At 37.2% G+C, this 26,796-nt stretch overlaps 1 protein-coding gene across 1 annotated transcript; it reads right to left on the bottom strand.

Annotated features, from left to right (window-relative positions):
- gad2 (glutamate decarboxylase 2) lies at positions 1 to 26,296 on the bottom strand. Its single transcript, XM_088918462.1, has 16 exons — positions 25,202 to 26,296; positions 24,581 to 24,640; positions 24,236 to 24,376; positions 23,392 to 23,625; positions 22,711 to 22,801; positions 20,565 to 20,677; positions 18,238 to 18,353; positions 16,843 to 16,922; positions 16,685 to 16,739; positions 15,713 to 15,829; positions 14,058 to 14,122; positions 12,962 to 13,040; positions 12,502 to 12,651; positions 9,503 to 9,610; positions 6,892 to 6,981; positions 1 to 2,825 (listed from the first exon to the last, which is right to left on the bottom strand). The coding sequence occupies exons 1-16, from the start codon at positions 25,272 to 25,274 to the stop codon at positions 2,652 to 2,654; spliced, it is 1,746 nt and encodes a 581-aa protein (XP_088774588.1). The 5' UTR covers positions 25,275 to 26,296; the 3' UTR covers positions 1 to 2,651.
- Positions 26,297 to 26,796: the final 500 nt, after the last annotated feature.

Below are 26,796 nucleotides of genomic sequence, written 5' to 3'. Positions count from 1 at the left end.
TTTGGCTACGACATTTATTTTTATTTTCTCAAAAGGACAAACAAAAAAATCCAGAAAAATCAGATTACAATATTGTTTTAAATGCTTGCTCACATGTTTCCATTTTTAAAAGACGCTTTTTCAGGTTCTCTTTATTTTTGCCCTAAATGACAAATGTCTAATTATGTTTAATTAACATTTGTTAAATTTGTTGTCCCAACCGTAATATTGTAATATTCTGTTTAACTCATCCCCTTGGCATGACATTAAACCCTGCACGGGACACTGACTCCAGTCAGGAAAGGTTCTTGTGCTTTTTTTAGTGTAATGCGCAAATGGATTTTTGCAACCTATAAGCAATCCTAAAGCCTAAGGAAGTAAAGACATGTTTCTGCTTCCAGTCTTTATGGGCTGTTTCTACTAAAATAGTTATGGTGGCAATGGTTTTAGAGTAAAGAGAGAAAAGGGATACCATTCTGCACCCTAGTTTCAAGGGTGTGGCTGAGAGTCAGGGAAATTCATGATGTACAGGTTACTGATGCACTAACTTAATGCCTTGCAATTTTAGTTTTTATCCAAGGGAAACAGATCATGGAACCATATTATATTAGAGCTTGTATTTGAAGCAGAAATAATAGATAGCATTCATGCAGGTGTGCGATGAATGTTTCACACAATAAGGAACCTACTGTATATGCGAGCAAAAAAAAAAATTATATTAATAGATGTTTCAATTGGTAAGAAGAAATACCATGGGTAATGGTTTTAATGTTAATGCATTTTATAAATTCATCAAAACGTCATAAAAAAATCACAACCAGACTCCCAGTTGCTTTTTTTAAAAACAAAAATTGAACAAAACAATTTCCTTTTACAGACAGGTCTTGACACAGCTCCGTTGTGGATCGACAACCTGCTCTACTATGGTAAGAGCTGATGCCAACAGCAGAGCAGCAAGGAGATCACTTTCACTAGAGGCTGAAGCTCCGACACATTCAAATATTTACCGCGCACGTTTTGCACAACAGTACAACAACCACAGGCACTGCACACACGTAGCTATCGTTACGCTGAGACCCTAAAGTACACAGCCTCAGTTTGAGGAGAACGAGACTGCACTGGCAATTGTTACTAAGGCAACACAGTTACGGACACAAAAACAATTGTCTGCGCATGGCACATCAAGTAACTCACTGGCACAATAAGAACACAGGGCTCATTTCTAAATTGATTTTGCATAATTTGAAACATATAACACTGTCCTAAGGATATACCCTATATACTTGTTTACCATGCAAAACTGTGGATGAATACCAATCCCAATAAACTCCCCTTTTTTGCATATAAAACCAGTCCCTGAAAACACACTACTTGAGTTAAAATAAGCCATTGAATTGACCATTTCAGGTATTTGATCACATGCTAAAAAGCAATTATATACGTACTATAAACTTACTGTATATAAATAATGATTTCCAGATAATAAGTAGCTGTGCGTCACAAATCATAATACGTGATAATACTATTTTTCAATATGCAATACTTTATATACATAAAGGTAATTGCTTGGATTGTTTCTCATCAAGCACTTGTGCAAATAAATCAAAGCACTTTTTATTTACAGCTGATACTCAGAAGCAGACAGACACTTCATTAACATTATTATGACTTAATTGTGCTTTTTAATTTTTACATCTATGTACTTTTGTGGGATTAGCTGAGTTCTACTATCACTAATCTAATTCACCTGGAGTGCTATATTGTTCTCCCTGTTGTAGTGCAAGTGAATTCAGAGCTTCTGAAAGATGAAGGACAAAGGCTCTGAGTGAGGCACAATGCCAATAAGACTTACAACACATTCCTCTTGTAGCTCTGAAAAAAATGCTTCTTCAACATCTTACAAGTCCCTTTCCTGGAATCCTAAAAAGCCTCATTCTGATGTTTTTCACATACTGTATAATGTAATATGTCCATAAAGTGAACATGTGTCTATCAGCTATCAACCTGTGAATTAGAAGATTCATATGATTATATCATCTTCTGTAAATCAATATGGAACTGAAAATACAGTATTAGTTTTACCACTCTTTTGTAAGAGGTACCAATTCAAATTTTGAATGTTTTTACATAAAAGTTAGAGATTAACAAGATACTAAAAGAAGCAGAAATATAGAGTATATTTCTAAGGGACATAGACTTTGGTCCTTTAAATGAAAAATTGTATGAACTTCGACTTTTACTATCTGCTTTAATGTGGGTTAATACAATTATCAATTTTTAGTGAATTACAATTAATAGTCTTCAATCATTTCTGTGTGTATTAAATTTGAGGTACTGTAATTTGCAATGCACTCTTCAGCTTGCTATACCCCTTGCCTATTAATTAATATTAATTCGATCCAGACACTTTAATGCTGCTAGCTGCACCACCCTAGAGCAAAATCTCTCTGCATCAATATCACTCGATGAAGAAATGAATGAAGGAAACATCGAATTATCTAATCTAGGTCTGGAAGGCAGACACAAGCCATCTAACAGTGCTTTGGACACCCAAAATACGACACAGAGACATTTATAGACACATATACAGTACAGCTTCAGAGGAAAGAATAAAGCACTGGTACATTCACAACAAGCATTTCATTTGTCTAATGATATTTTGTCAATGGGGTCTATAAGTCTTGTCCCAGCCGCTCAATTTCCTCAATGAGGAAGTCAATGTCGTCGAAAGTGGCTGCGGGGTTGGAGATGACCATTCGGAAAAAGTTGACCTTTTCCCCTTGCGGTTGGTAACTCACCATAGTCGTCCCGTACTCCATCATCCGTGCCTTGATTACTGGGGCAACCTGTCAGGGAAAAAATTCAAATGCTTTTTCAGTGCCCTGTCATTTATTTGCTCAAAACAACATCTTACTAAAAATATAAAGGTCTAGAGGTAAAATAAATCCTGCAGATATCACAAAATAAATCAGCATGCAGACATGCAGATGTAAGGAATCTCAAAGCGACTAGAAAATGTGTCAATTCATCACTGAACACAGTGCAGTGATACGGATAACATATGGACAGTATGATCCTTAACATTCAACTAAATGCATTGATGACTAAAAAAAAATAAAGGCGTATGTGTGTGTACGTAAAATTTAAACTGATACTGTATAATAATGTAATCTAAAAGTGTTTATTAACTCAGTGCAATGTAAAAGTCAATTGATCTAATAAAACCAAGAATACAACTAAATTATACATTAAAGATAAAAGATATCGTAAAGAAAGACAGATATTAAAAATGTTGGTCATCTTTCAGTCTCTGATGGATTTAGGCAGCGAGTTCCACAGACGAGGATCTACATTTCCACTCTAAAATTTCACAGGGAGTCATTGCAATTTACAGAGGACTAAGGATTAAGTCTTGTTTTGTTCTAGTTAGCACATGAGCTGCAGAATTCTGGACGTACTGAAGCCTGTTCAGCTGCTAAGTACATTAGGTATATTATAGTGGCCTATAAAGACACGTATTTAAAGCTAAAATATTGATACGTGTCTTTATCTTCTTCTTATTATTATTCTTCTTTGCATTTTCCCACTTATGTGGGGTCTGCTTTTTTGGAAAAATCAGTGCAAAAAAGCAGACCCCACATAAGTGGGAAAATGCGAAGAAGAAGAAGAAGAAGATAAAGACACGTATCAATATTTTAGCTTTAAACTGACAGAATTAACATTTAAATTATGTTTGTAAAGGAGAAATTAGCTTGCACCTAGTTCCGATTGCTAGCTGGATGACAAAAGTCATCTTGGTTTTTACTTTGTTGTTTCTGTTATTATTAGCCCATCCAGGAAATTTACTAAATTACAATTTGAAAAACGATCGGCACAACTTATAACTGCCAGTATAGTGTCAATTTTAGATATAATTAGGCCGCTGTTGTTCATAGCCAAAATTCTGATTATAGTATTGGCTTGATAACCTTATTGTAAATGAAAACATATGTCCAATGTAGAAAAAAGTTGGTCATAGAAAAAAAACAAGAACTTTAAAGTCCAAAATTTACATTTGTTTTCCAATTTCAGCCTAATGAAAAGCTGATGGTCTTGTTCAACAATCTCACTGAGTTTATTAAATGATTTCCTTTTTCACTGGAGTGAGTTTTTTAAGACTTTATCTTGATGCACAAATAGTATTTTCTGCAGGGGCGCAATTCTTAACGGATAGAATAGGCAGCATTTGTGACAACTGACTGTAGCAGGTCATAAGAGTTCATCTCAGCACGGCAAAGCTAGTTTTTTTACACAGGAACTAAAAGAATGTAATTTATTTTTTGCTGAATTCAATACCTTGGAGCCTTGTATGTGACCAAATAGAATATTTCTTTTGATATTTGGAGATAGATTCAATTGTTCCTTAGAGGAGTTCTTGTGAGTGACACTATGTCACAGTAACTAATTACACTGTCAGTCTCACCCAAGTGTGTCTTTTCTCTGTTACATGTTCTAGTTGAATATGTTTCAGTGTGGTTTGAGACTGTTGACTTTATGGCTCCAAGCTAAAGTCATTGGGACACAACAGGGTACAGAGCAATTTGGTAACAAAATCTCAGGAAATTTTTACTAGAAAAAACTGTGAGATTAATGAATGGACTAATATACCAGAGAAGAAATACAAGGTCTGGGATCTGTAAAGTGATTTTCACCTTATAGTAAGAATGTAGCAGTCGATGTGTCCTTGATAACGTGAACCTGGTCTTTCAAGTAAAGTAAATTTACTTACAGATTTATTTGTTAATCTGTTTTAAGTGGACAAAATTCAAGTAATAAAACTTGACATTTTTTTCCCTTTTTTTTATTTATCACCATATTGAACTGATATTGTAACCTCATATTACCTGTTTTTTATTCTGACAAATAAAGCAATTAAAATTAAAATGAAGTGGATTGTTCCATTATACTTAAGCCCGTGCTCTTCTGTTGTTTTATGGCATAACAAACCAAATACTGTTATATGTCATATATGATAAGTCACTGTAGAGCACATACCGTAAGATTTTACCTGCTTTTAATTTTAAGATGCTTGTATTTGATGGATGGGAAAAACAGTTATGTCTTATGATTTGTAAAATATTTCCATTCTGGCACAATTCTAACAATATTTTTCTTCTCAAAGATCTCAATCGACGGCAAGAATACAATCTGCTTACATATCAAAGGGGATACACAGATTTATGGAATTAATAACACATAAATTACATGGCTAATAGTTGGTATTTTTACATTCACATAGTGTCCTCAAATAATGAATAAATTCCTGAACCATAACAAGGTGTTTAGAGAAATAAAGCATGAAAATAAGTATTTTACGAAAAGGAAAATATTGCATTGCTAAGATGAATGTTACAAATGTGGGCCTTTTCTGTATTTAAAATAAATTTAAATTTTCAGAAAAGCGTAAATACTTAATGAATTGATAGTAACTCAACTTGATTCGGGGTGGTTTATTTACAGGTTTTCTCACATATTTACCTTTAAAAGTGTATTTAGAATTTAAGTGGGGAAAAATCTTGTTTTCATCCTTATGGCATTCATCTCATAAAGCAAACCTGTGCATGCTGTCATCAAATACCTGTCATTTGTAGTAACTGCAAATGGTGCATGTACAATATGATCATTTTCAGTGTATTCATTGGCATGTGCAAAGAATAGACTCTCATTATGTTAATAAAGTCTGTTCAGATGAGTTTGGATTGCTATCATTTCAGAAAAGAGGAAATTGAAGCTCATTGTGCAATCAGCACATTGCCATGCATACTAAACAGTACAGAAGGTGAGCAATTACAATGACCATTTTTAATTACAGAGTATTTATTTTGCAAAAGGATAACTGGTGTTCTGGATAGTAACAAGGAGAGATAAGCCTTTGCCCCAAAGCATTACTTTAATAAAAGATTGAAGATATCACAGAAAGAAACGCCTTGTTCAGTGTCCTTGTCATACTCCAGTTCTACAGGGTTGTGTCTCTGCAGACTGAAACACATGAAGTGCAGCACTCAAACAATGCAGGAATTTGTAAGTTTCCCTCTCAATCACCTTGTTCAAACTCTGTACTCAAGATTTTTTTTTAACTGAAGGACTTTTTTCGAGATGCATCACACAAAGTTATTTCTGCACTGCTTCACTGCTTATTTGTTTCAGGAAATAGGAAGGAGGGCTATTCTACCTCCATATACTGTATTGCCAAGTAATTAAAAATACTGTATACACGTGTAGAAAATGCTTCAGAAAAACACTGGTATTTCTGAAGCATTCGGAATATCGTTTAATCACTGTCATTGCTTTTACAAAATCATTTTAGGATTCTACAGAGCTGACATGAAAAAATTGAAGTTTTATAGAAGGGGTTGATTTAAATGGACTATACAAAGAAGGACATGATTTAGGTTACAACTGGATCTGTTTTATTGCTGTTACATTATCATGGTTCTCTTCTTTGTATTTATTGTGTCATTTCGATGTCTTAAAGAACGTAGCCATGTTCTGGAGTAAAAGTCAGTATTGAATTGTTGTACCGGATTGTAAAACACTCTTTTCTAGTTTCCTGCCTGAAAACAAAGCACTGGCTCATCGAGAGGTAAAAGCCGGCTCTTTGTATGACTGGCACGCATTCTGTCTCTCTGTGCTAATTGCTGATTACAGCCGCCTGCTGCTCTGGGCATCTACATGTATAAATGGCTGCCCATATCTCATTGTTGTATTCTACACTGTGCTTTTTTTGATACTCTGGATTTTATTTGTATCCTTTGCTGAAAAAAAAAAGAAATCTGCATGAATGCTTGGGAGGGAGGTGTTGGGTAAGGGGTGGCTCTATATTGTTATTGAGCTCAAGTATGATTGTACAAAATAGGCAGATTAATTTCCCACCTTATGCAAGCGCCTCATCCTCTCCTCTTTGTCCTCCACATAGCGAAGGCCAGGCGGAACATACCAGAAGCAGACATTGGTGTGCTGAGGCTGGAGAGAGTGGCAGAAATGCAGTTCACTAAACCACAGTCAGTTATACACCACTCGTTACATTTTGTAGACATGTGGCACATATGCCGTTGACCCTTTGAAATCAGTCAGCTTTATCTTAACAAAACGCTCAAATAAAGCCATACTGACATGATTCAGTATTTATGTGATGTGATATACCATATAACTTGCAAAGGGACAGGTAACGGTTCATTCCACGCTGAAAAGAAAAGAAAAGAGGCACAACATTTTGGCTATGGAGCCTCCTTCAGCTTCAGATGAAAACATACCAACTGTATCATAAACAGGCATTTGACTAGGAGCACCAAGGAAATTAAGGATGGTGTTCTGCAAGAAATGAGTGCGAAAGTTGGTGTATTTCAGATTGCTGAATTATTTTTAGAAAGAAAAAGCTCTCCTGGCAGTATAATTGTCCAGGTAGCTGAGCTTCCACGAGCTGCTGATTCCAGCCTACCAGAGCCATTTTAATGGCAGGTCTGCTGCCAAGTTGTTAATAGTAATAATTATAGGTTGCTATCTGGGGATGCATAAGATTCACCAGCATGTAGCTAAGCTTTGGCTTTAGTTCTTTCTGCTTTGAATTCTGCTCTCCGCACAGCTGGCTGAGCTGCTTGAGCTTCCAGGGGGCTTTCTTTCTCTCTCTGGTTGGAGTTCCTATTTGTTTTTTTCACACCACACCAGAAATGCTGTTATTCCAGATCCGTTGCGACTCTAAACTATACGGTAATTCAGAAGTTTCCATGCAAGCGTGCATGCTTCTGCTACCCATTTCTGAAATCGCCAACATATTTTCTTGATATACCTGATTTAAGGTCTTTGTGAATGCGTATCGTTAATTTGTACCAATGTCTTCCATATATATCAGTATGTGATCATATTGGTGCAAATTGAACATATCGGTACAAATTGTTTATACATAATCACAAGAAACCTAAATCAAATATATCTAGAAAATATCTTTTGGCGATTTCTAAAATGTGGAACAGAAACCGCAGAAAGACCGTTCATGAACTAGTCTTTTGCAACAGCACCATGCGTAATGGTGAACTGAGCGCTGTTCACCGTGGCGACAAGGAAAAACAGGAAGTGGTTTGGAAGCTTCTTGAGAGGAGAATCTTTGAAATGGAATATTTATTATGGGGGAAAAAAAGCCAATTTGCCCCTCAGGGTGGATGAACGACATGAAGACAATATTTCAAATCTTTCACCCCATCCTGAAAATGGCTTAAGTGTACCTAATTTGGAAAAAATGTAAAGCATTAATTTTGATAGAACCATATTTGCCAAACAAAAGAAGCACCCTGGGAAATATAAACTTTCCAAATAATGCTAGTAACATAGCCGTAACATATCTAATGCAACTATTTCAAATAAATCATTGTAAATGCGCAAAATTAAAATGTGTAAAATCAGTTTATTTTCTCATTGTTATCTGCAAGGTATTCTTTTGTTAGCATCGTTTATCATTAACATTAACTATTATTTGTAAATGGCAGCCAAACCTTTCGGTAGGGCTGTCATTAGCTCTCTCTCTCACAGTTGACACTCATGACACTGAATGGGAAACTGACAACAATTATATTTCAGTGCCGACAGCATGAACAATTCTGAAATTGTGTTATTAAAAGAAAGTGTGTTGGTGAGCATCCTGTTAGGACAGAGTATTTCATTTTGCCTGGTTTTGTGGTCATTTTTGTTGTTTGCAAGACAAATATTCATGTCCTTTTGTGTTTTGTAGTATTGTGCCTATCGATGAGCACCACAATGTATGCATGTGTTATGCATTTGTCAGTTAAGTAACACTCCAACTTTCTATTTCTCTTTATATTTGACTACACATCAGCAATACAATATATCAAATAAAATAAACTATTATTTATTATTCATCAACTGAACAAGGAAATACCAGCAAGGTTAATGTTGAACTATTCAGTTTTACATTTACTCTAATACATATGCCTATTTTATGGGTGGAATCAAATGTGCTGAATTCAACAGCTTAGAAGCTGTCAGGTTTTGTGACATTGATAAGCTTAAGACATTCTTTTATTTTAAAACCAAAATATAAAACATGTACGTAGCACCCCCCCCCCCCCCCACCAACTTGCCCCTGAATCTGCTCTGAATGCACTCCAAAATAAAAAAATCAGATAGCAATAATAATATAAATAAAAGAAAATGGATAAAGAATGTTAGCTTTTCTGTAAGAAATACTTTCATACTTTCAATCTCCCAAAGAGGAAGTCTGAAACACTGTGTGGAACTGGACTCTACATAACAAAGTCAATTTTCTAATAATGCCCCAAGTATCACATACAGTATATTTTATACACCTCAAGTATAAAAAAACAACCAAAAAACTTTCAAACTTTCCTTCACCTAAACAACAGTGATTACTCCTCAACTATTAACACCTGCATGAAGGAAATCACAGCTAAACAGGAATTTGCAGAGGTCAAGGCAAAACATTGAATGACAAAAATGTAAAAATGTAACTTACCTTTCCATCAAAAACCATCTCATAACCTTCCCTGTTCTTTATTTTGTTATAAAGGTATTCCGAAAGCTCCAGGCATTTGTCAATTTGAGCCTCAAACCCTACGGTTCCCTGACATGAGGAAAAAAGAACAGATGCATTAATAATTATAGTGATATATTTACTATTATAACTGTTGTGGCAGATTATTATTTCAAATTACATTGAGTAATTCATTGATGTAGTCACCTCAGCAGTCTCTACAAACATACACATGGTTTTGGATAAAACATGCTGCATTCAATGCATTCATCTACTTGTATGTCAAGCTGCAACTCTACTGACTTTGTTTTATTGACAGGTAAGAACATATGTAACGGATTTACAGTATTTTAATTTGCTACGTTTCTCAAAAGTACTTGCTCCCACTTGAGTCATTTTCAGATTTTTTAAAGTTTGCTATTACCTGCAACTTATACAGTATGATCGTTTGAAAAGTGTTGTTTCTATAAAAATGTAGTTTACTACCAGGAGCATCGAATGAGTAGGGCAGAGGAGATCTATGCTGGAAAGGCAGTACAATAGCACACCTCATAAAAACATGTTATTTAACACTATTTCAGGAGGAGGCAAAATTCAAATTTGCACACCCCTCCTTCCACCCCAACTTCACCCTTGCAACTGCCTTCCTGGCTCATTTCTTGTAAGCGAAGGGTATTGTGACATTTATATTGGCTTCATTTTTATTAGAATTTGACAACATTTCTGAAGTCACGTCAAGTAGTGGAATTTTGCAAAGTTAAAACACAGTGAAGTTTTTATTCAAGTAACTTGTAACCATGGTGGATTACTTCTTGAAAGTACTGTTAAGTTTCCCAAAGTGACATCTCACGGATCAACCTTACAGGACTTTTTCCAAGAACTGTTTAAAGAGAGACTTAGATGACTGCACAAACAAAAAGACGTACAGTGTACTGCAAAAGTGTTTGGACCCTTTTAACGGTGTGCAATTTTATGAAATGCGTGTGCAGCCATTTTTTTAGTTAATATTTGATTTAAAACCTGAATTCTCTGACTGAAGATTCCTAAGGGTAAGATAAGTTACCGTAAATATCAGGAACACCTAAAGAAAAATACAAATGAAATAGTTGACTAAGGTAGTATTCAGACCTGTGAAGTCAACAGTTGGCACCTGCACCCCTGGCAGCAATTACAGCCACAAGCCAACCTTTCACATCCGGTGCAGTTTTTGCCTTTTCTTAGCAGATTTGCTCAAGCTCTCACAGGTCTCTTGGGGATAGTTTACTTTCGCATTCTAAAGCTACCCTGTTGGTTGAGCCTCGTGCTTTGGATTATTGTCCTTCTGAAACAGAAACGTTCACCTGTTTTAAGCCTTTAAGCAGCTGGAAACATTCGTTTCTCAAGCACTTTGTACCATCCGTGTTTTCTTCAGATTTTGCAGATCACTCAGGTACATTGCTGTAAACTCCATGGGTGCTGAGAGATGGGTTTTCCACTCTGCCAGGAAGGCATAACGGAGTGACTGAGACATAGTTGACTCATACGTGCTTCCTCTCATCTCAGCCATTGAGTTCTGTAGCTCCTTTGAAGCCATCGTTGGCCTCACTGTGGCATCCCTGACCAGCGTCCTCCTTGCCTCCCTGCTGAGTTCGGAGAGGAGTTTCTCTGGTGGCATGATGCACCTTGAATTTCACGATAGTAGAGTAGACTGTGCTCACAGGGATATTCAGAGGCTTTCATCTTTTTTGTACCCTTCTGCCGATTTGTGCTTTTCAATGACTTTACCCCTGACTTGCTTTGAAAGCTCCTTAGTCTTCATGGTTGAATCTTTGCTTGAAATTCAGTACCTGATCTTGGAATTTCACAGCAACTGGTGTTTTTCTTCAGAAATTATGAGAACCACTACTATAGCCTGCAGGCAGAGTTCACTCAGCTGCTTGTGTGGCTTGCTAATAAGTTCATTTTGTGCACCTACATTAATTTCAGTTTGTCACAGTACAGGGTTTGCATATTGAGGTAACCTTGGCTGTTTTGCTACATTTTGTTTTGAATGTGTGGCAAAGGTTGGGTCTATAAAAATATTAATTCAAAGTGTCAAGACCACAAGCTTTAAAGCAACAGCATGTAAAAACAATGCAAGGGTCTGAAAACTCGTTCATGACGCAGTATATAAATAAGCAAGGAAACTGAGATGTAACCACCAGTGTTTGAACTGTTGCTGCTTAAAACACAAACACTGAAGCAGTGTGAAGTGCATTGCTGCCTGTTTGCATTGTCACACTGGGAATGCATTTACCCTGGCTTCCCACTGATAAACAGCAGTAATAACTCCTAACGCTTGTCGATCACGACTGATTTTCATTGAACTGGACTGTCAGATAGAGGAAAAAGCCATGCTGTTTCCTTAAGGCAAGACAATCTCACAATCTCACAATACAGAACAGGCTTAGAAAATAGACAGAATGTTTAGATTTATCAAAGCCTAATGTCCTGCAATGTACTTCATATGTTGCTGCACAATTAGCAATGTCCTGTGTACTCTATACTAACGGAACAGAGTGGTTTGTTTAATGTACTGTAATATGTGCAATGACAAAACTGTTAAAATATTTTGGCTCTCTTGGTTAGATGTTATCCTTGCACCCAATGTGTATTTGCATTTCAAATGCAAAGCATTAATGGTAACATAAAAGTGCTTGAGACAGAGGGTCCTGGAATTATCGGAACACCTGTGTGTTTTTTAATATTCTAAAACGGTATTATCTGTGCTGGAAATAAAAGCGAATTCAAGACTCTTCTTGAACTGATCATTTAGAGCAATCTCCAAACCTGTCTGACCAACTGAACAAGTAGAGGCCGATTCCGCACTGAAAAGTGAAAAGACAGAAGAAATGCACAACATTTTGGATCTGAGAGCTTTTCAGTTGTGACACAGTCATAGTCTGGGTGGGAATTTATTTTGGGATTCTAATCCTTTTACAGTATATTAGTCCTCTACCTACCTTCGCCCTCCACATCAGCCACAGCTTAAAAATGTCAACATGGCGGCCACACTGCAGTGCCTTATCGCCCGTGTCGTAGGACAGATCATAGTGCTTGTCTTGCTGAAAGAGGTAGCAGGCGTGCATCTGGTTACAGCGCTGCATCAGTCCCTGAAGATAGGAGAGAAAAGGGAGCTGTTGAAGCTGCCTTTGTTCCTCATGAGTACAGCAACATTAACATGTTTGTCAAAATCGTATTATTTAGCTGTAGATATCTGGAGCATATTCCTTTTGACAATTGACAATTCTCTTATGAAAACACAAAATGTCTGAGGTAAGAATACAAACTACAGTACAAGTCACATTTTTGTTATACACGCAAAGATGGATTAATTTTGTAGGAATTGGTGGTCTTTGCTAAAAATAAACACATTTTGTATTGTTTTGTTATTGTGTTATTTAAAAAAAATGAAACAGTTACCTCTTCTCTGACTAATAGGGCAGAGCATTGCAATGGAACAGACATCATCTTGTGAGGGTTCCATGTCACAGAATTGGCCCTAACATAGTAAATGTGAAGAAAAAAAAAACATTTGAAATAATAGTAACACATTTTGGGATGTAGCAAAACTAAGACAATCAATTTGAGATTTGAAAAACTAAAGGGAACCATTAAAAACTATGAAGAATTTGGTGTGAGCACAAAAAGAGAAATTCAAACTTCACCGTACAGATTGGTTTTATGAATCTTGCAAAGAATGGTATTTATTTTCTTTAACTAGCGTGGCTGCTCATGGTGCTTTTCGTTGACCGTTAGACAAAGGACATTCAACAAAAAGGCAAACTTCTACATTTTTTTAGACCAGTTTTAATTCTGTCCTTACCATCATGCTATTCCTATTCCCTTACTAAAATAAATTAGGATTTGCATTATATTTTAAACAATGGCATGGGTTTTATAAACAGGAAGCTCTGACATCTGCAAGTGGCTGTAAATAATACCCTTAGATACCACATCAATGAGCAACACATGTTAAAGAGGTGAATTTACCCATTCCTTTCTCTAAGGAAATGATGGCCATAGGGCATAGCTCACACATAACATAAGAGAGAGAGAAGCATAGGACCATAAAGAGTATATTTGATGGAATCCCCTTTACAAAACAATGTTCATTTGAACACAGGTCTTTATTGACACACTGCAGGACAGTATACTTTATAAAATAAATCTGAGGAGAAATCTTCGAAAGCTTTGACTTCTGTTTTTCCACACTACTAGAGAACTTATGTAAACATTAAAAGGCGTCTGTATTGTATGCTACACTTTTAATTTTTAAAAACGGTATTTCACGGTGTAGAGAGGTTAAGACTGAAGTTGTGTGAAATGATGACAGCCAGTCAAGCACAACAAGACTTATGTGATTGCTTTTCTCCCGGCGCGCCAGTTTTGTCTGTCGCCGATGAGAAGGGGAAAGTGCTGAGGCATGTTTTCATTATGATTCAATAAAAGGTACTGTCTGTCATTTGGAATTCTAAATGTCACTGCAAACAACACAAAGACGAGCGATGACATTAACCTTTCAACTCCATTTAATTTCCATCTGTGTTTCCTGGACATGAGGAGGCTGCCACCCCAGGCTCCCTAAAAACGAAAGATAAGTTAATCTCCTTACAGTGCTATATAAGCTATTGCCATATGTGCATACTGAGACTCTTGAGTGCTGTAGATTGTTACTGGATGCTTGACAATATCGATACTTCTTTGGTAACTGCCTACTCCAGTACAGTGTCACAGCGAGCTGGAGCCTAACCCGGATAGCATATCCTTGGACTGAGAGAAATCCAGAGCATCTGGAGAAAAGCCACACGGACACAGGGAGGACCTTCAAACTGCACACAGAAAGTGCACGAGGAAATTGCACAGTGGAACCAGGAACTGTGAGGCAGCAGCATTAATCACGTTGCTGCTGTGCCAACGAACCAACATTGCTCATGGCTCCACAGTAAATAACATCAATGATACAGCAAGGGTTCCTTTAAAATGGGAGGCGGTTTGATGGTCAGCCACAGCAAGAACGCCCGATGCCTCTTAACTTTGTAATGTATGTACTTGATGATCAACAGGGACGGGATTTTCCCTGATAAGTAAAGCCCTTTTTCTCTGCTGTTGTTTGTCTTGCTCCACGGTTGGAGCTCCAACGAGCTGCTCCAAGGGACAGGAGTGCACAGCACGTGCTCTAACAGTAGAGGAAGCGCAGAAAAGGCAGGTGTGCTTTAGAGCTGGCCCTAACTAACAGCAGAAGGATGGCCTGAGGGTGTCTGAAAGAGCATAATCGCAGGCAGGGATGAGGCTGTGTGCACAGTTGTGGAGCCACACGTGTTTCGTTCCTGAGGGATACACTTGTATTGTGAAGCACCAGCATATTTACTGCGTGGGCTTCTGGGCCAACATTTTCTGTGATTTATGATATTGAGATGAATCCACTCATGCCCTGCATGTAACCAAAGTTCTCGCAGAACTTATTGCTGATTGTTTTATGGATCTGTAGTACAACAGAGCATTTTTTACAGGAGATTAGATACTTCACAGGAGCCAGATTTTGCTTTCTTACTTCGACAAATGCAACAAAACTTTAACAATAGCTCTGGAAAAAGACCTTAGCCCGTGGAAAAATATATCACAGATAATAATTCATATTTAAATATACAGTGTATTTTAGTAACTGTACATATCAAACTATTTAGATCAATTAAATACATTTTAATATTCTTTGAATATATGAGTTTTACAATATATAGTATATCAATACACCAGGCTTTGATGCGCTGTACTGCTGTTGTTAGTTTTGACAATTAAGCATCTTGCACTTAAAAATAGTAATATGAAGGTACATATGCAATGTTGCTGCATTTAATCTAATATTAATTAGGTGTTTCGTTTATTTTTAAAAAACAATTATATGTCTATGATGAAACACAATTTCAGAAAGTAATTGTTTATACTGTATTACTCATCTGTATTAATATTCATCTACATAATTCATCTTTAGATGTACCTCCCGGAAAATGTTTAACCTCTTCGTATTGTTAAAATGCAAGAGTTCACAGTACAATTACAAAGCACAAACTCAGCTAAAAGGATAGCAAGAGCAAAATGTTTTGCCGTTCTACCTCTTAGGTGAGTTAAGCATAAGAGACATGCTATAGAGCAGTGATTACATATTAAACTTACATCCACATGCATCCAGACTTTGTGCTTCCTGCATATGTCTGCAATTGCAATGAGAGGGTCAAATGCTCCGTAGACAGTCGTGCCTGCTGTGGCGCTGACAAAGAATGGCACAAAGCCCTGAAGAAACACACAGCTATCTGTCAGGTTAATCAGTGTTATCAGGCTCCATACATTAACAGGAATAAACACGCAACAAGACCTACGTTTTTTTTTTTAAGAACGACCGCTTTCTGTAATAAAAGAGAACAGTTTTCGTTTTCAGTTCCAGGCAAACTGTTGTCTTTTTTTTTTTTAACCGTGATTGATGATCATAAGATAATCGAGAAACAGTTTGAAACGGTTATTTAACACAGTGAAAAAACACAGTAGGCAGGGAAGAAAAATTTGGAGGATAATACATCAAAGGCGGCTTTGATTTCTTTTCATCTGCTTTTTTTTCTCAAAATAAAATGTGCTTGATGCATTAGTAAAGAAGGCTTAAATAACGGTTGCATTAATAATGCCCCGAGCACAAAAGGGAAGAATGTGAGTATCGCAAGCTACCTTTTAATAAAGCCTCTCAGCCAGAGAGCTAGGGATTGTATAAGGACATGAGGTTACAAATGAGAAGAGACAGTTAGGTTCATCTATCCTGTTGGGTAGTTAGCAGATAATTACTAATTGATCCCAGGATTTTATTCAGCTGTTTCTTGAAAGATGCCAGGGTACTGTCTTCATCAACATGGCTGAGTTGTTTATTCCACACTCCTACAATACTGAGTCTCTTAGCCATTCTTTTTTTTTAAAATGCACGCTCTGTACCAGCGTCCAGCTGTAACTATGCTGAATTCTGAAATGGTGCTGTGTGAGACCCAGATACATTCCTTTGAAACCCATTTTTGTGAATGTATTAAAATGACTGCATGTGCATATCAGAAACGTAAATGATCAGAATGCACAGGGATTATGTATTTTCCAGAATAATTGAAATACCTTTTGTTTGGCTTCCACTATTCTTCTCTCGAGGTCCGATGGTATCATTTTACCTCTGGAGAAGGAAACTGGATTATATCGGTTGCATGTTTTTGCAGTTATGACATTTGGTATTGCCAAAACATTTCAAGTGACTCTGTGTCATGGCCCAGACATACCTCTCGTCAACCTTGATCAAAATTACACTGTCAGTGCCAATTCCCAGGGCTGCTGCTCCTTTCTTAATAGAAAAGTGACTCTGAAAGATACATAAAATAAAATGTAATGGTAATTTTAGTATAGTACTGTTGTTCCTGGATTTTATTGAATTACACATGAATAATTCAATTTATCTACAGAAAATAAGCATATCACCCTTTAAGGATTCAAAGGATATCTTTGAATAAATTACCACATATGATTTATTAATACAAACGTTTAAAAGGATAATTAAATTGTTCTAAAATTCAAAATAGGCCTTTCCCAATAAAACTGAAAAACCTGCAGTAAATTAATTGAACGGCTGTTTTTCTGCCATTCTTTTTAACAAACATAAGCTTTTGTTGGTGGTGGAAAACAGAAAAACACCGTTTGTTCGTGGTCACACATATGGGAATTTAAACAAATATATGCAGATAAATTTTCTCCTTGCGTATAAGCACAAAAAAAGTTGGTTCTATGGCACCAGCAGGAAAGGCATTCATTCACTTCACGAGTGCTTCACAGTGTGACCCAAATATTGCAGAAAGCCAAAGGGGAAATAAATGTTAGTGTCCTCAAAACTGCCAACTCTAATGTCAGCGGTGAGTTAGTCGTCAGAGTGTGAATGTGACATTTAGAGAAATCATTCCAACGTACCGAAAGGCTAACAGAAGACACATTTCTGTCCTAAATGTTTGCTGTGTTATTCCATGGCAGCAAAACACGGTAAAATTAAAACAGTGCAGGGACAGGCCGTGGCTATGATGTAAAAACCATGAGAAAGCATTACAAATGCATGGGAGAAATATGAGAAAAGTTTGTATTCTGTTTAGGTTGCCCAGGGTACACTGTCATGAAGGCAGTAACTTTCAAAGAAGTACCAAGACCTTCTGTCACAAAAGATTGAAATCTGTATGTAGGTGATATGATAACATGTAATTGTTACATACGAACTGTTACATTCGTGACATTTCTGTACCACCTAAAAAGTCCCTGGGTGTACTCCAAAACGTGTACTGTAACACCTCAACCGGTATTGGTGCTCATTCCACAGATCGACTAAGAGCAGCGCTGGATCTCTGTATGTGTGTGATGAAGTGGATGTGGGGCTGGATCGATTGCTGTAAAAGCTATTAAAATGTAAATGAGCAAACTAATATCATAAAGGACGGCTACAGTCCGGAAAACGACTGTATACTGGCTCGCAAACCATCTCTGCTTTTCACAGCATGGATGAGCTGTGAAACATCCGCGTGAGCTCCTCCACGCCTTTGACATCAGACAGCGTTTTGCTCCTTGTGTTACAAATCGGGAGATGAAAAAAGATCCGAAAAGAAAAAAAGAAAACGATTGCGATAAAGCAAACGGCATACATGCTCAGAGGTGAAGGCAACCAGTCTCGGAACAGCTGACATTCCTTTCTCCTTCACTTCGGGGAACATCTTGAATCGGGCAACCAGCATTGCATACATATTAGATATAGCACCACCTGGGGGAAAACAGTTCAACAGGGCTTCAGTCTTTAACATTCAAGATTGTTATTGTTTTGCACCGCATGTGTATTAAATGTAGTGACGAGGAAGTACTGTCTTTTTTCTCACAGCTCTTTTAGGTCACTTATTGCACTGTGCGGCTCATGTAATATGATGAAAGAGAAGCTCGTAGCCTTTACATTTCTCTCTCATTTACAGTACATCTTTTTTTTGTTCCATGTCCCCTTGAATAGGTTCTGTTTGAACTTCTCTTCCGGTATATGCCTATAACACTCTGACAGGCTGATTGACTGTCACAGCCAAAATAGTTCCTTACAGACTAAAAGACTTGGTGTTTCACAATCTAATGGTCTATCAGTGGATAAAATCTTGAGTAAAATCTCTGACTACAAGTTCAAAGGCTTATTTTAGTGCGATCCTTTGTCTCTCTTTTTAAAATAACAGAAAATATCAGTTATTGGAAAGACGTTCACCCTTCTACTAAAGTCCTTATCTTTCTTCATGTCTGTGCTTTTGGGGTTTAGCCTTTTTATGACTAAAGAAACACTTTGAATATATGGCATAGAAATCAAAAAGAAAACTAAAACCATTTCCAGTTTTTGTTAAGAGGCCCTATTTGGAGTTTTGCAAGAAAATCCAAACTAATTTTTGAATTAGCTTTCGCTTATGAAACGTTGTTTTTTCCCCTTACATAGTTTGCCTCATTGAGAATGGTATTATGAGAGATTGTGATATGCCTACTACTGTAGATTCTATGCCCTTCTTTTGCAACACCTTCTACATTTTGATTACAGTGTATGTGACAACATACTGCACGTGATAATAAATCTGTGTTTGTGACTTTGCATGCACAAAGAAGGTATGTGTACTAACAAAACGCACACACATTCCCCAAAGCATGTGTAACGATATAATAACAAGATTGTCATAGGGATCACATTTGACTGTAACTATTGTGGTTGCTAAATCAACTGGAATTGTGGAAGACCCTCAAATACAGATAAAGTCACCAAGGTGTATTAAAACTATAAATTCCAGACTCAATGATGCTGAGCTGCAGAACTGCAATTTTGCAAATATGTTAGGAATCACATCCATTAGAATAATGGGGGAATATATGTAGTGTTTTACAGTGAATCACTGTTGTGTATCTCATTTGGGGCTAGAAGAGTATGACAAAGAAGCAATAGTATAGGCAGGGAACATACTTCAGCTCACCAAATGCAATACAAATCCACAATGCTATACAGTACATGGAAGAACTAACTTCCTCTTAGAATGCATACTGTACAATTGCATCAGTTTTAGTACTTATTATGCATAGATTATTAATAAACAGCAAGGAAAACATTTTCAAATCCACCTCAACCAGTCATTCTTGGTATGTAGTTAAATTATTTCCTCTTCAGTCTCCATTTGCTTATTTGGCTTTGTCTCAGAGAGGGTACCAACATCATACTCCCCTGCCCAGGGCTTATGGTTGGTCAGGAAAACTGGTCTTCAGTAGTTAATGGCAGGACAGAGGTACCTCAAACACTGACGCCAAAGGCCACTGTTTATTTTGTTTGATAAATGATTATTTGAAATATAACTTCTCCTCTAAATTATCCTGACTGAAAACCTTAAGGGGTTTCTAAAAGGTCTTCACAATGGATTGAAAGCTTTTTACTGGCATTATCATATTTAAGAGCCTGCCATCAATGGTAATCCCACTCATGAAAGCAGCTTTTTTTACTTGTTGCTTAGCAATCATTGGAGCACCCCTACCCCTCCTCCCTGCCCTACAAAAGTCATTTCAATTTGTTCACGCTACATGCAGGGAAGATGGCATTTTGCTAATAGTTTCCAAATTAAATTAAAGAACAAGTTTTATTTTAAATTATTACTTTTGAGACTTGGTCACTACATGCATGAAAATGATTGACATTATACTAAGGTACTGTACCTAAGCTACTTAGCATTTCAGAAATCTTGTTAAGGAGAAGATGTCCCCCAAAGCAATTGCTAGGGCTTACATGCAGATCTAAAATCAAACGTTCTCTCCAATGTTGACAGTAGAAGTCACCTTACTTGTTCTCTGTCATTTAAAATGTGTGCAGAAACCTGGGTACCCTGCATGAGAGCCAGTCAACTGGCACTTTCAGATGTGGTGAGATCGGAACTGGCCAATCCCTTTCAGCTCAGAGAGACCTTGAAGAGTCATATACCTGGAGAGAATATTCCATCCCCATTGCCTTCTGGCCAGCCGATGATCTCCCTCATCTTCTTCAGTGTGACGTACTCCAGCAGGACAAACACCGGAGCGATCTCATAGGTGAACCTGGAGCCGGCGGGAAGAGCACAGGAGCCATCACTCACATTCCTGACTCCCTGTGGTCACTAAAAATCCCAGGGCGTCTCTCCAAAAAGAGTAGGGGTGTAACCCCGGCGTCCTGGCCAAATTTCCCATTGGCCCTAAGAAATAATCCCCATCTATGAAATGGCTTCATCACTCTGTTCTCCTCCCCACTGAGAGCTGGTGTGTGGTGAGCATTCTGGCGCACAATGGCTGCCGTTGCATCATCCAGGCGGGGCTGCACATTGGTGGTGGTGGAGGGGAGTCCCCATTACTTGCAACATTACTTGTTACTTGAGTGGAGTGTCCAGAAAAAGCGCTACATAAGTGTAAGCAATTATTACTATTATTATTAATACAATACAATAAAATGCAATTCAAACATAACAAAATAAAAGTTCAAAAAGGGAACAAAAAGGGAATTGTTGGGAACAATGCCAAAATACATCCTTTGATTTAGGATCAGGGGCTAAAGATTTACTTGCAGCTCTTTGCCAGAAGTTGGTTTAGTTATGATACTTAACACAACCAACTACAACTTCAAAAACTACAGAAGGCAATTTCCCTCCTAGATTGAATTATCTCCTCAACAAAGTTCCAACCGAGCACTCTATTTTAAGATTTTCTTAAAATGGATTCTCATTTTTAACATTATTTCAGCACATTTTATGTGTTTCAATCGGTTCATTTTGCATTGCGAGAGCAACACAACAAATAATGACAGCTTTAACTAATGTTATTAATATATTATTAAACATGCGAGACTATGAGCTGGTCTCCCATGTGCTCAGTACACTTACCAGGCACTAACCTGACCTGATCTGGCACTTCATAAAAGTACTTTGTTGTTGCCACTGTTATTATTTTATATTTACAGAGCAGATGCAGCCCAGTGCATTTTTACTTGCTTACTTTTATCTGTCACAATTCAACAGTATTGCACTTACTTTTGCTGTGACAGCTCAAGCACAAGAAATCCTGTCTTAAGCATTCTCAAAAAACTTTGTTAATGAATTTTATTTCAAGTTATAATGGTATGTATCAGTCGTGCTGCAGCTCACAATGAATGATCACTTAATGGTCCATAACATGTATTGTGAATCCATTAATATAGATGTGGGAGCAATAGACCATCATTGTATCACTTTCTGGGGGTAATTTGGTTCTCTTTGGTTGAGAGAGGGTACACTATAATTTCAATGAGACCACATTAACAAGGCAGTAAAGTATAAGAGAGAATCTGTACTCTAAATAGCAGCTGCAGTTTATAGATCACAAAACATCGGAACATTTCAGTCAGCTATAAAATATGACTGCTGTTAGCGCAATATGCAGATCTTTGCTACTGAGTGATAAAAGAGACAAGTTATTAATAGCTAAATGTTAACTGATAAAAAAATTATACCATTCCTCCACAAAAATCAAACTAAATAAAAGAGAATTATCCAGTACTTAGATGAAGTCTGATCACATGGATCAGCTCAATATTAAACGCTTCGAGAATCTTACTGGATGTCCTTTATTATAGTGGTTCCCAACTCTGGTCCTTTGGGTCTAACAGCTTTACTGGGACTCTCTACATCATACAGGATTTAACAATATCTGCAAGACTGACGCATTTAATTTCTTACATAATGTGCAATCGTCTTCCGTGCTTGCTTCATAATAAACTTCAATTAATCCCTTTATGTGTTGTCAAAGTGAAATCTCCCTTATGTAACGTGTTACTAAATGCTCCTGCCACTGTAGTTGTGAACATCGGAGATTCCCAGTTCTGCGCCAAGATGGCACACAGTCTGTGGCCATTCCTGAGTTACACTGGATCTAAATTTAGTTTGAGAATCACATACAACTGCCAGAGTATAGAACTGCATCCAAAGCCATTCCCCCATATTTCTTTATATATAAATAATTATTTAAAAGGCCATATTCATGCTTAAAAGTACCTATATAATATTCCTCACAGAAAAAAACAAGATCAAAAATAAGCTTGCATTGTGGTAGTGTCTCATACTCACATATTCGTGTTAGCGGTAGAAGTCAGCCAGTCCGCTGCCAAGCCGACCATATCTAATCCGGTAGAAAGCTGATTGAAGTACCTAGGGTGGCCTATAAATAGAAAGCAGTAAAGAAAGAGAGTTTGTGTAATAATAAGTCATAATAGGACTATGCCAATATCTATGGTATAGGAATATTAATCATTCATCACAGTGCTTATATTTTTAAAAATGCAAAAAAAAAACAGTTCAATTAGTAGTCCCAAATATTTGCTGAATACAGTAAATGGCTTTTTAGTAAACACTGTAGGAGTTAACATTAGCATGAACTGGCAAAGACCTGTGAACTGAATCTGCACGATACTCCATTGAATTCAACTACAGTTTATTTTGTTTAAATGTCAGGATAATGCCTATGGCATTAGCGCATATAATAATAATAATTATTATTACTACAATAAGGTATTACAATGCCTGCAAAGTACAGACTATAGTGTAAAGCGTTAGATACAGGCCTGTTGACTTTCTTTTGTATTGCTATGTTATTTTCGAGTTAACAGGCCAGTATCTAACGCTACTCTCTGAACGCATTCAGATGGAATCATTTTCAAAACCTATGAACACTTCACATCACATTCTTCTCTCGGAAATACTGTCGCGATGACGGTGGTGTTAAACTCGGCGCACACAAAGGGACGATACCTGTTTTTATCGCGTATTTCAACGTTGCACGACAGTTTAACAAAATGTCATCCAGCGTTTCTGGCTCGTCGGAAAGCTCCCAGTTATTTGTTTGAAGCAATTCGTTGGGATAATGGAAATCAATGACTTTTGTTGACCTGTCAAACGTTTTCACTATGTACGCCAGCAAAATATCCACAATTTCCTGAAGAAAAGTTATGGTTGCTAAGTCTCCATCTGTTGCTGGCAGTAGATCTATGAAATAAAATACATAAACGTTTTAAAATCTTTCATGCAATTTTCGTATTATTACACTACTACGTACATTTATTTACATACATTTACGTACATTTTTTAAAGGCCTAAAGTATCAATAGCTCTAGAAAACAGGCCGCTAAATATGGTTTTGAGAAACAGCAAATTATGTGGTCTTCCAGAACGTAAGATACTTTTGAAAAAGAAACAATCTTGTAAGTCTATCATGTATCATAATACATTTTTTTAATGTATTTGTTCGACTTAACCAGTGAAAATGACATTTCAACTCCTTCATTCCCCTGGTAAAAAGTGTAGCCGATCTCTTCTAATGTTTTCTATACACTGCTGGCTAGTCAGTGCTCAAAAGTTACAACGGAGAAATAATTTCACTTTAGTAAAAAAAAAATATTTAACTAAACTATCACAGTAAATAGCATAATGAATAGCATTGTTTCAGACGAAGGGTCCCAAGACTATAGTCTGCAAATTTATACTGTATATCCAGCCGCAAAATTTGCAGTCCGCTTATACAATACATACCGTGCAGTACAGGTATGTGTACGAAAATTAACAAGGATTTCTCGAGTTTTGTCATCGCGCTATGTACCTGTTGAATATAGGACTGAGAAATCTATGTTCGTTTTGGAACAATTGCATGGTTTGCTGCAACCGCAGGTCTCTAAAGTCGCTCCTTGTTGTTTAGTTGTGGAGTCAGTCGTTTTCTCCCCTTCTCCAACAGAAAGCAGCGCTATAATGTTTAAAACAGTGTTTTTTCTTCAGTTAGAAAACGAGTCTTACAGATGAATGTACAATCATGCTACACGACACAACGACATAAAATTAAGAAGTGATATTTACAGTACGTACATTCCATACAATATTATACATTTCATAATATTCTCGATTTTGTTTTTTAAGTTTTGCAATCGTTATATTTAAAAAGAAAACGTACCACATAATTTTGATCCAAGCCCTCCTGTGAATTTCTGGGCAGCCTGACACCAAGCCCTTGCTAAACGAATAATAAATGTTTCAAAAGGTTAGCTTTGAAATTTACAAGGTCGTTCCTTTGTGTGTACACAGCGATATTTAAAACGTTTGCGGAGAAAGCTTAAAAAGTCCTAAGGTAGACAACTATGATGTTGTGTGTCTTATTTTTAACCTTCTGGTATATAACTAAACAAAAAAGATCACTATACTCGACTTTTCATTTTTAAACACTTATTAAATAAGTTTCATTTAACATGTATATTAACATTCAATTAATCTTCTAATTCTTGCGTTTTCTGTCTGACTTAACCTTGAGAAAAATAATACGCGTGCCATACAGTGTATGCTCGGAACACAAAGATAGTCAAACATAACATTGTCACTGTTGGTTTAGGACATTGCTTTGAAAATTTTGCTAAAATAATCACAGACTATTTCCTTCAGCAATTCAAATATTTGGGGCATTTTGCTAATTAAATGCCCCGAAATGTAATCGCAGTATTTATATAAACACTCGGATCTGTACCATTGACACCAAAATAAACGTACGATACATACTTTTGGGGTCCTGGTATTTACTTACGTGTGCTTGGGCTTTGGCTGCTGTTGTTTCCCTCATTTTCAGTACCAAAAGACCAAAAGCCGTGTGATGCCATTAGGAATTGTTGCTAGCAGTTTCTCAGAAAACGAGACAAATTGCGCCCATCCGGACAGTTAACAAGGGAAAAGGAGCTGTTCAGTTACGCGGTGCTGATTCTGTCCCGGCTGCGTTCTCCCCCGATCGAAGAAAACTGCCCAGACATGGAATGTACTGTAGAAAAATACACAGCTGGCAAGCGCAAAACGTGACTCCCACCTTTCTACGGAGAATCCTTTTTCACCTCAGACTTCCACAGGTATCAAACAGCTGAAACGCAAATCATTCACTATGTCGCTGTTCAACATAGCCTTAAGTTCGGGCACAGTTAAGCAGTGCGAGCTGCAGTTGAAGGAGAGGTGATTATTCACCCCGAATCACAAGCGCGCCTTTCAAGCGCGTCTGAAACAACCGGCAGGTACGCTCACTCTCAGACGGGCATCTGTTGGTGTATTTAGGTGATTGGATCGGTTTCGCGTACACACAAGCACAAATCCAAAGAAAGGCCCTTTTTTTGTTGTTTGCTTTAGAAGTCACTATTTGTAATCGCCGGGGCTGCGCAAATCACACAGGCTTTTAACTGTTTAAAGGGGGGTAAGACAGTGTTTTTATATCCGTGTCGAAAATCCACCGTACAAATAGCCCCGGGGGTGTATTATGAAATTAGTAAGCAATTTAAGGTTCAAGCCCTTCACGGTCCTGCCTCATTTTAACGTCACTAAAGAATTTCCAATCTGAATCACAAGATGACGGGCAAGTCTGCGTAGTGGGTCGTGACCATTAAACCGCAGCAGTTGTCCCCTCTACTTCTGTTGATGGTAACATGCATCTATGTGACTGGACGAACATACTGTTGGATTTTTTTTTTTTGGAGCAGCAGCTCCAATACATTCAACTCATCCCCGTATTTCCCCGCAACTTCAGCAATTGCCTCCCTCCGGTGGAGAATGACTTGGCAGCGCTGACATCATTAGTAATAACACGTAGTTCTCTGCGCGAATTCAAACTGAGTGCTCCGTGAAGCGTGGCATTCACGTCTGCAGTCCATTTATTGTTGTGGCTCGTGATTGTCCCCTTTAGGCACTTTCGGAAATTTCACTGTCAGGCTGTGCTCAAACGTCATGCATCTTGGACGCCAAACATCCGCTGGAATAAACAAGTCTCGAAAAATCTGAAGGGCTCAAGGATAGGTTGGGAATGATGTGCTTCTACTAAATATGGTAACTTATACTGCCCTTCTTCGGAGAAGTAATTGCACCTTGATTTGATTATTATTATTGTCATTGTTATTAACACCAACAAAATTATCATTATTATTGTTGTTGCTATTATTATTATTATTTATTTTTCTAACTGCACCAAACTATTTTCAATTTAAATCTTGATGATTCCCAGTCCACATACATTTTATAGCTTTTCAGTAGAAAAAATTTCTAAACACAAATGCATTAATATTCTTTCCTTTCAGGGTCAACATTATCTAGGGGTTTCATGCTAGTTTTTTTTCCCCTGTCAAATTAGGAATAGAAAGCAAAAGCTGA

The sequence above is a fragment of the Atractosteus spatula genome, chromosome 6, assembly GCF_055471065.1.
Source record: "Atractosteus spatula isolate fAtrSpa1 chromosome 6, fAtrSpa1.hap1, whole genome shotgun sequence".
NCBI lineage: Eukaryota > Metazoa > Chordata > Actinopteri > Semionotiformes > Lepisosteidae > Atractosteus > Atractosteus spatula.
Note: the sequence above shows the minus strand (reverse complement) of the source record. Positions and strands in the feature narration are given on the sequence as shown.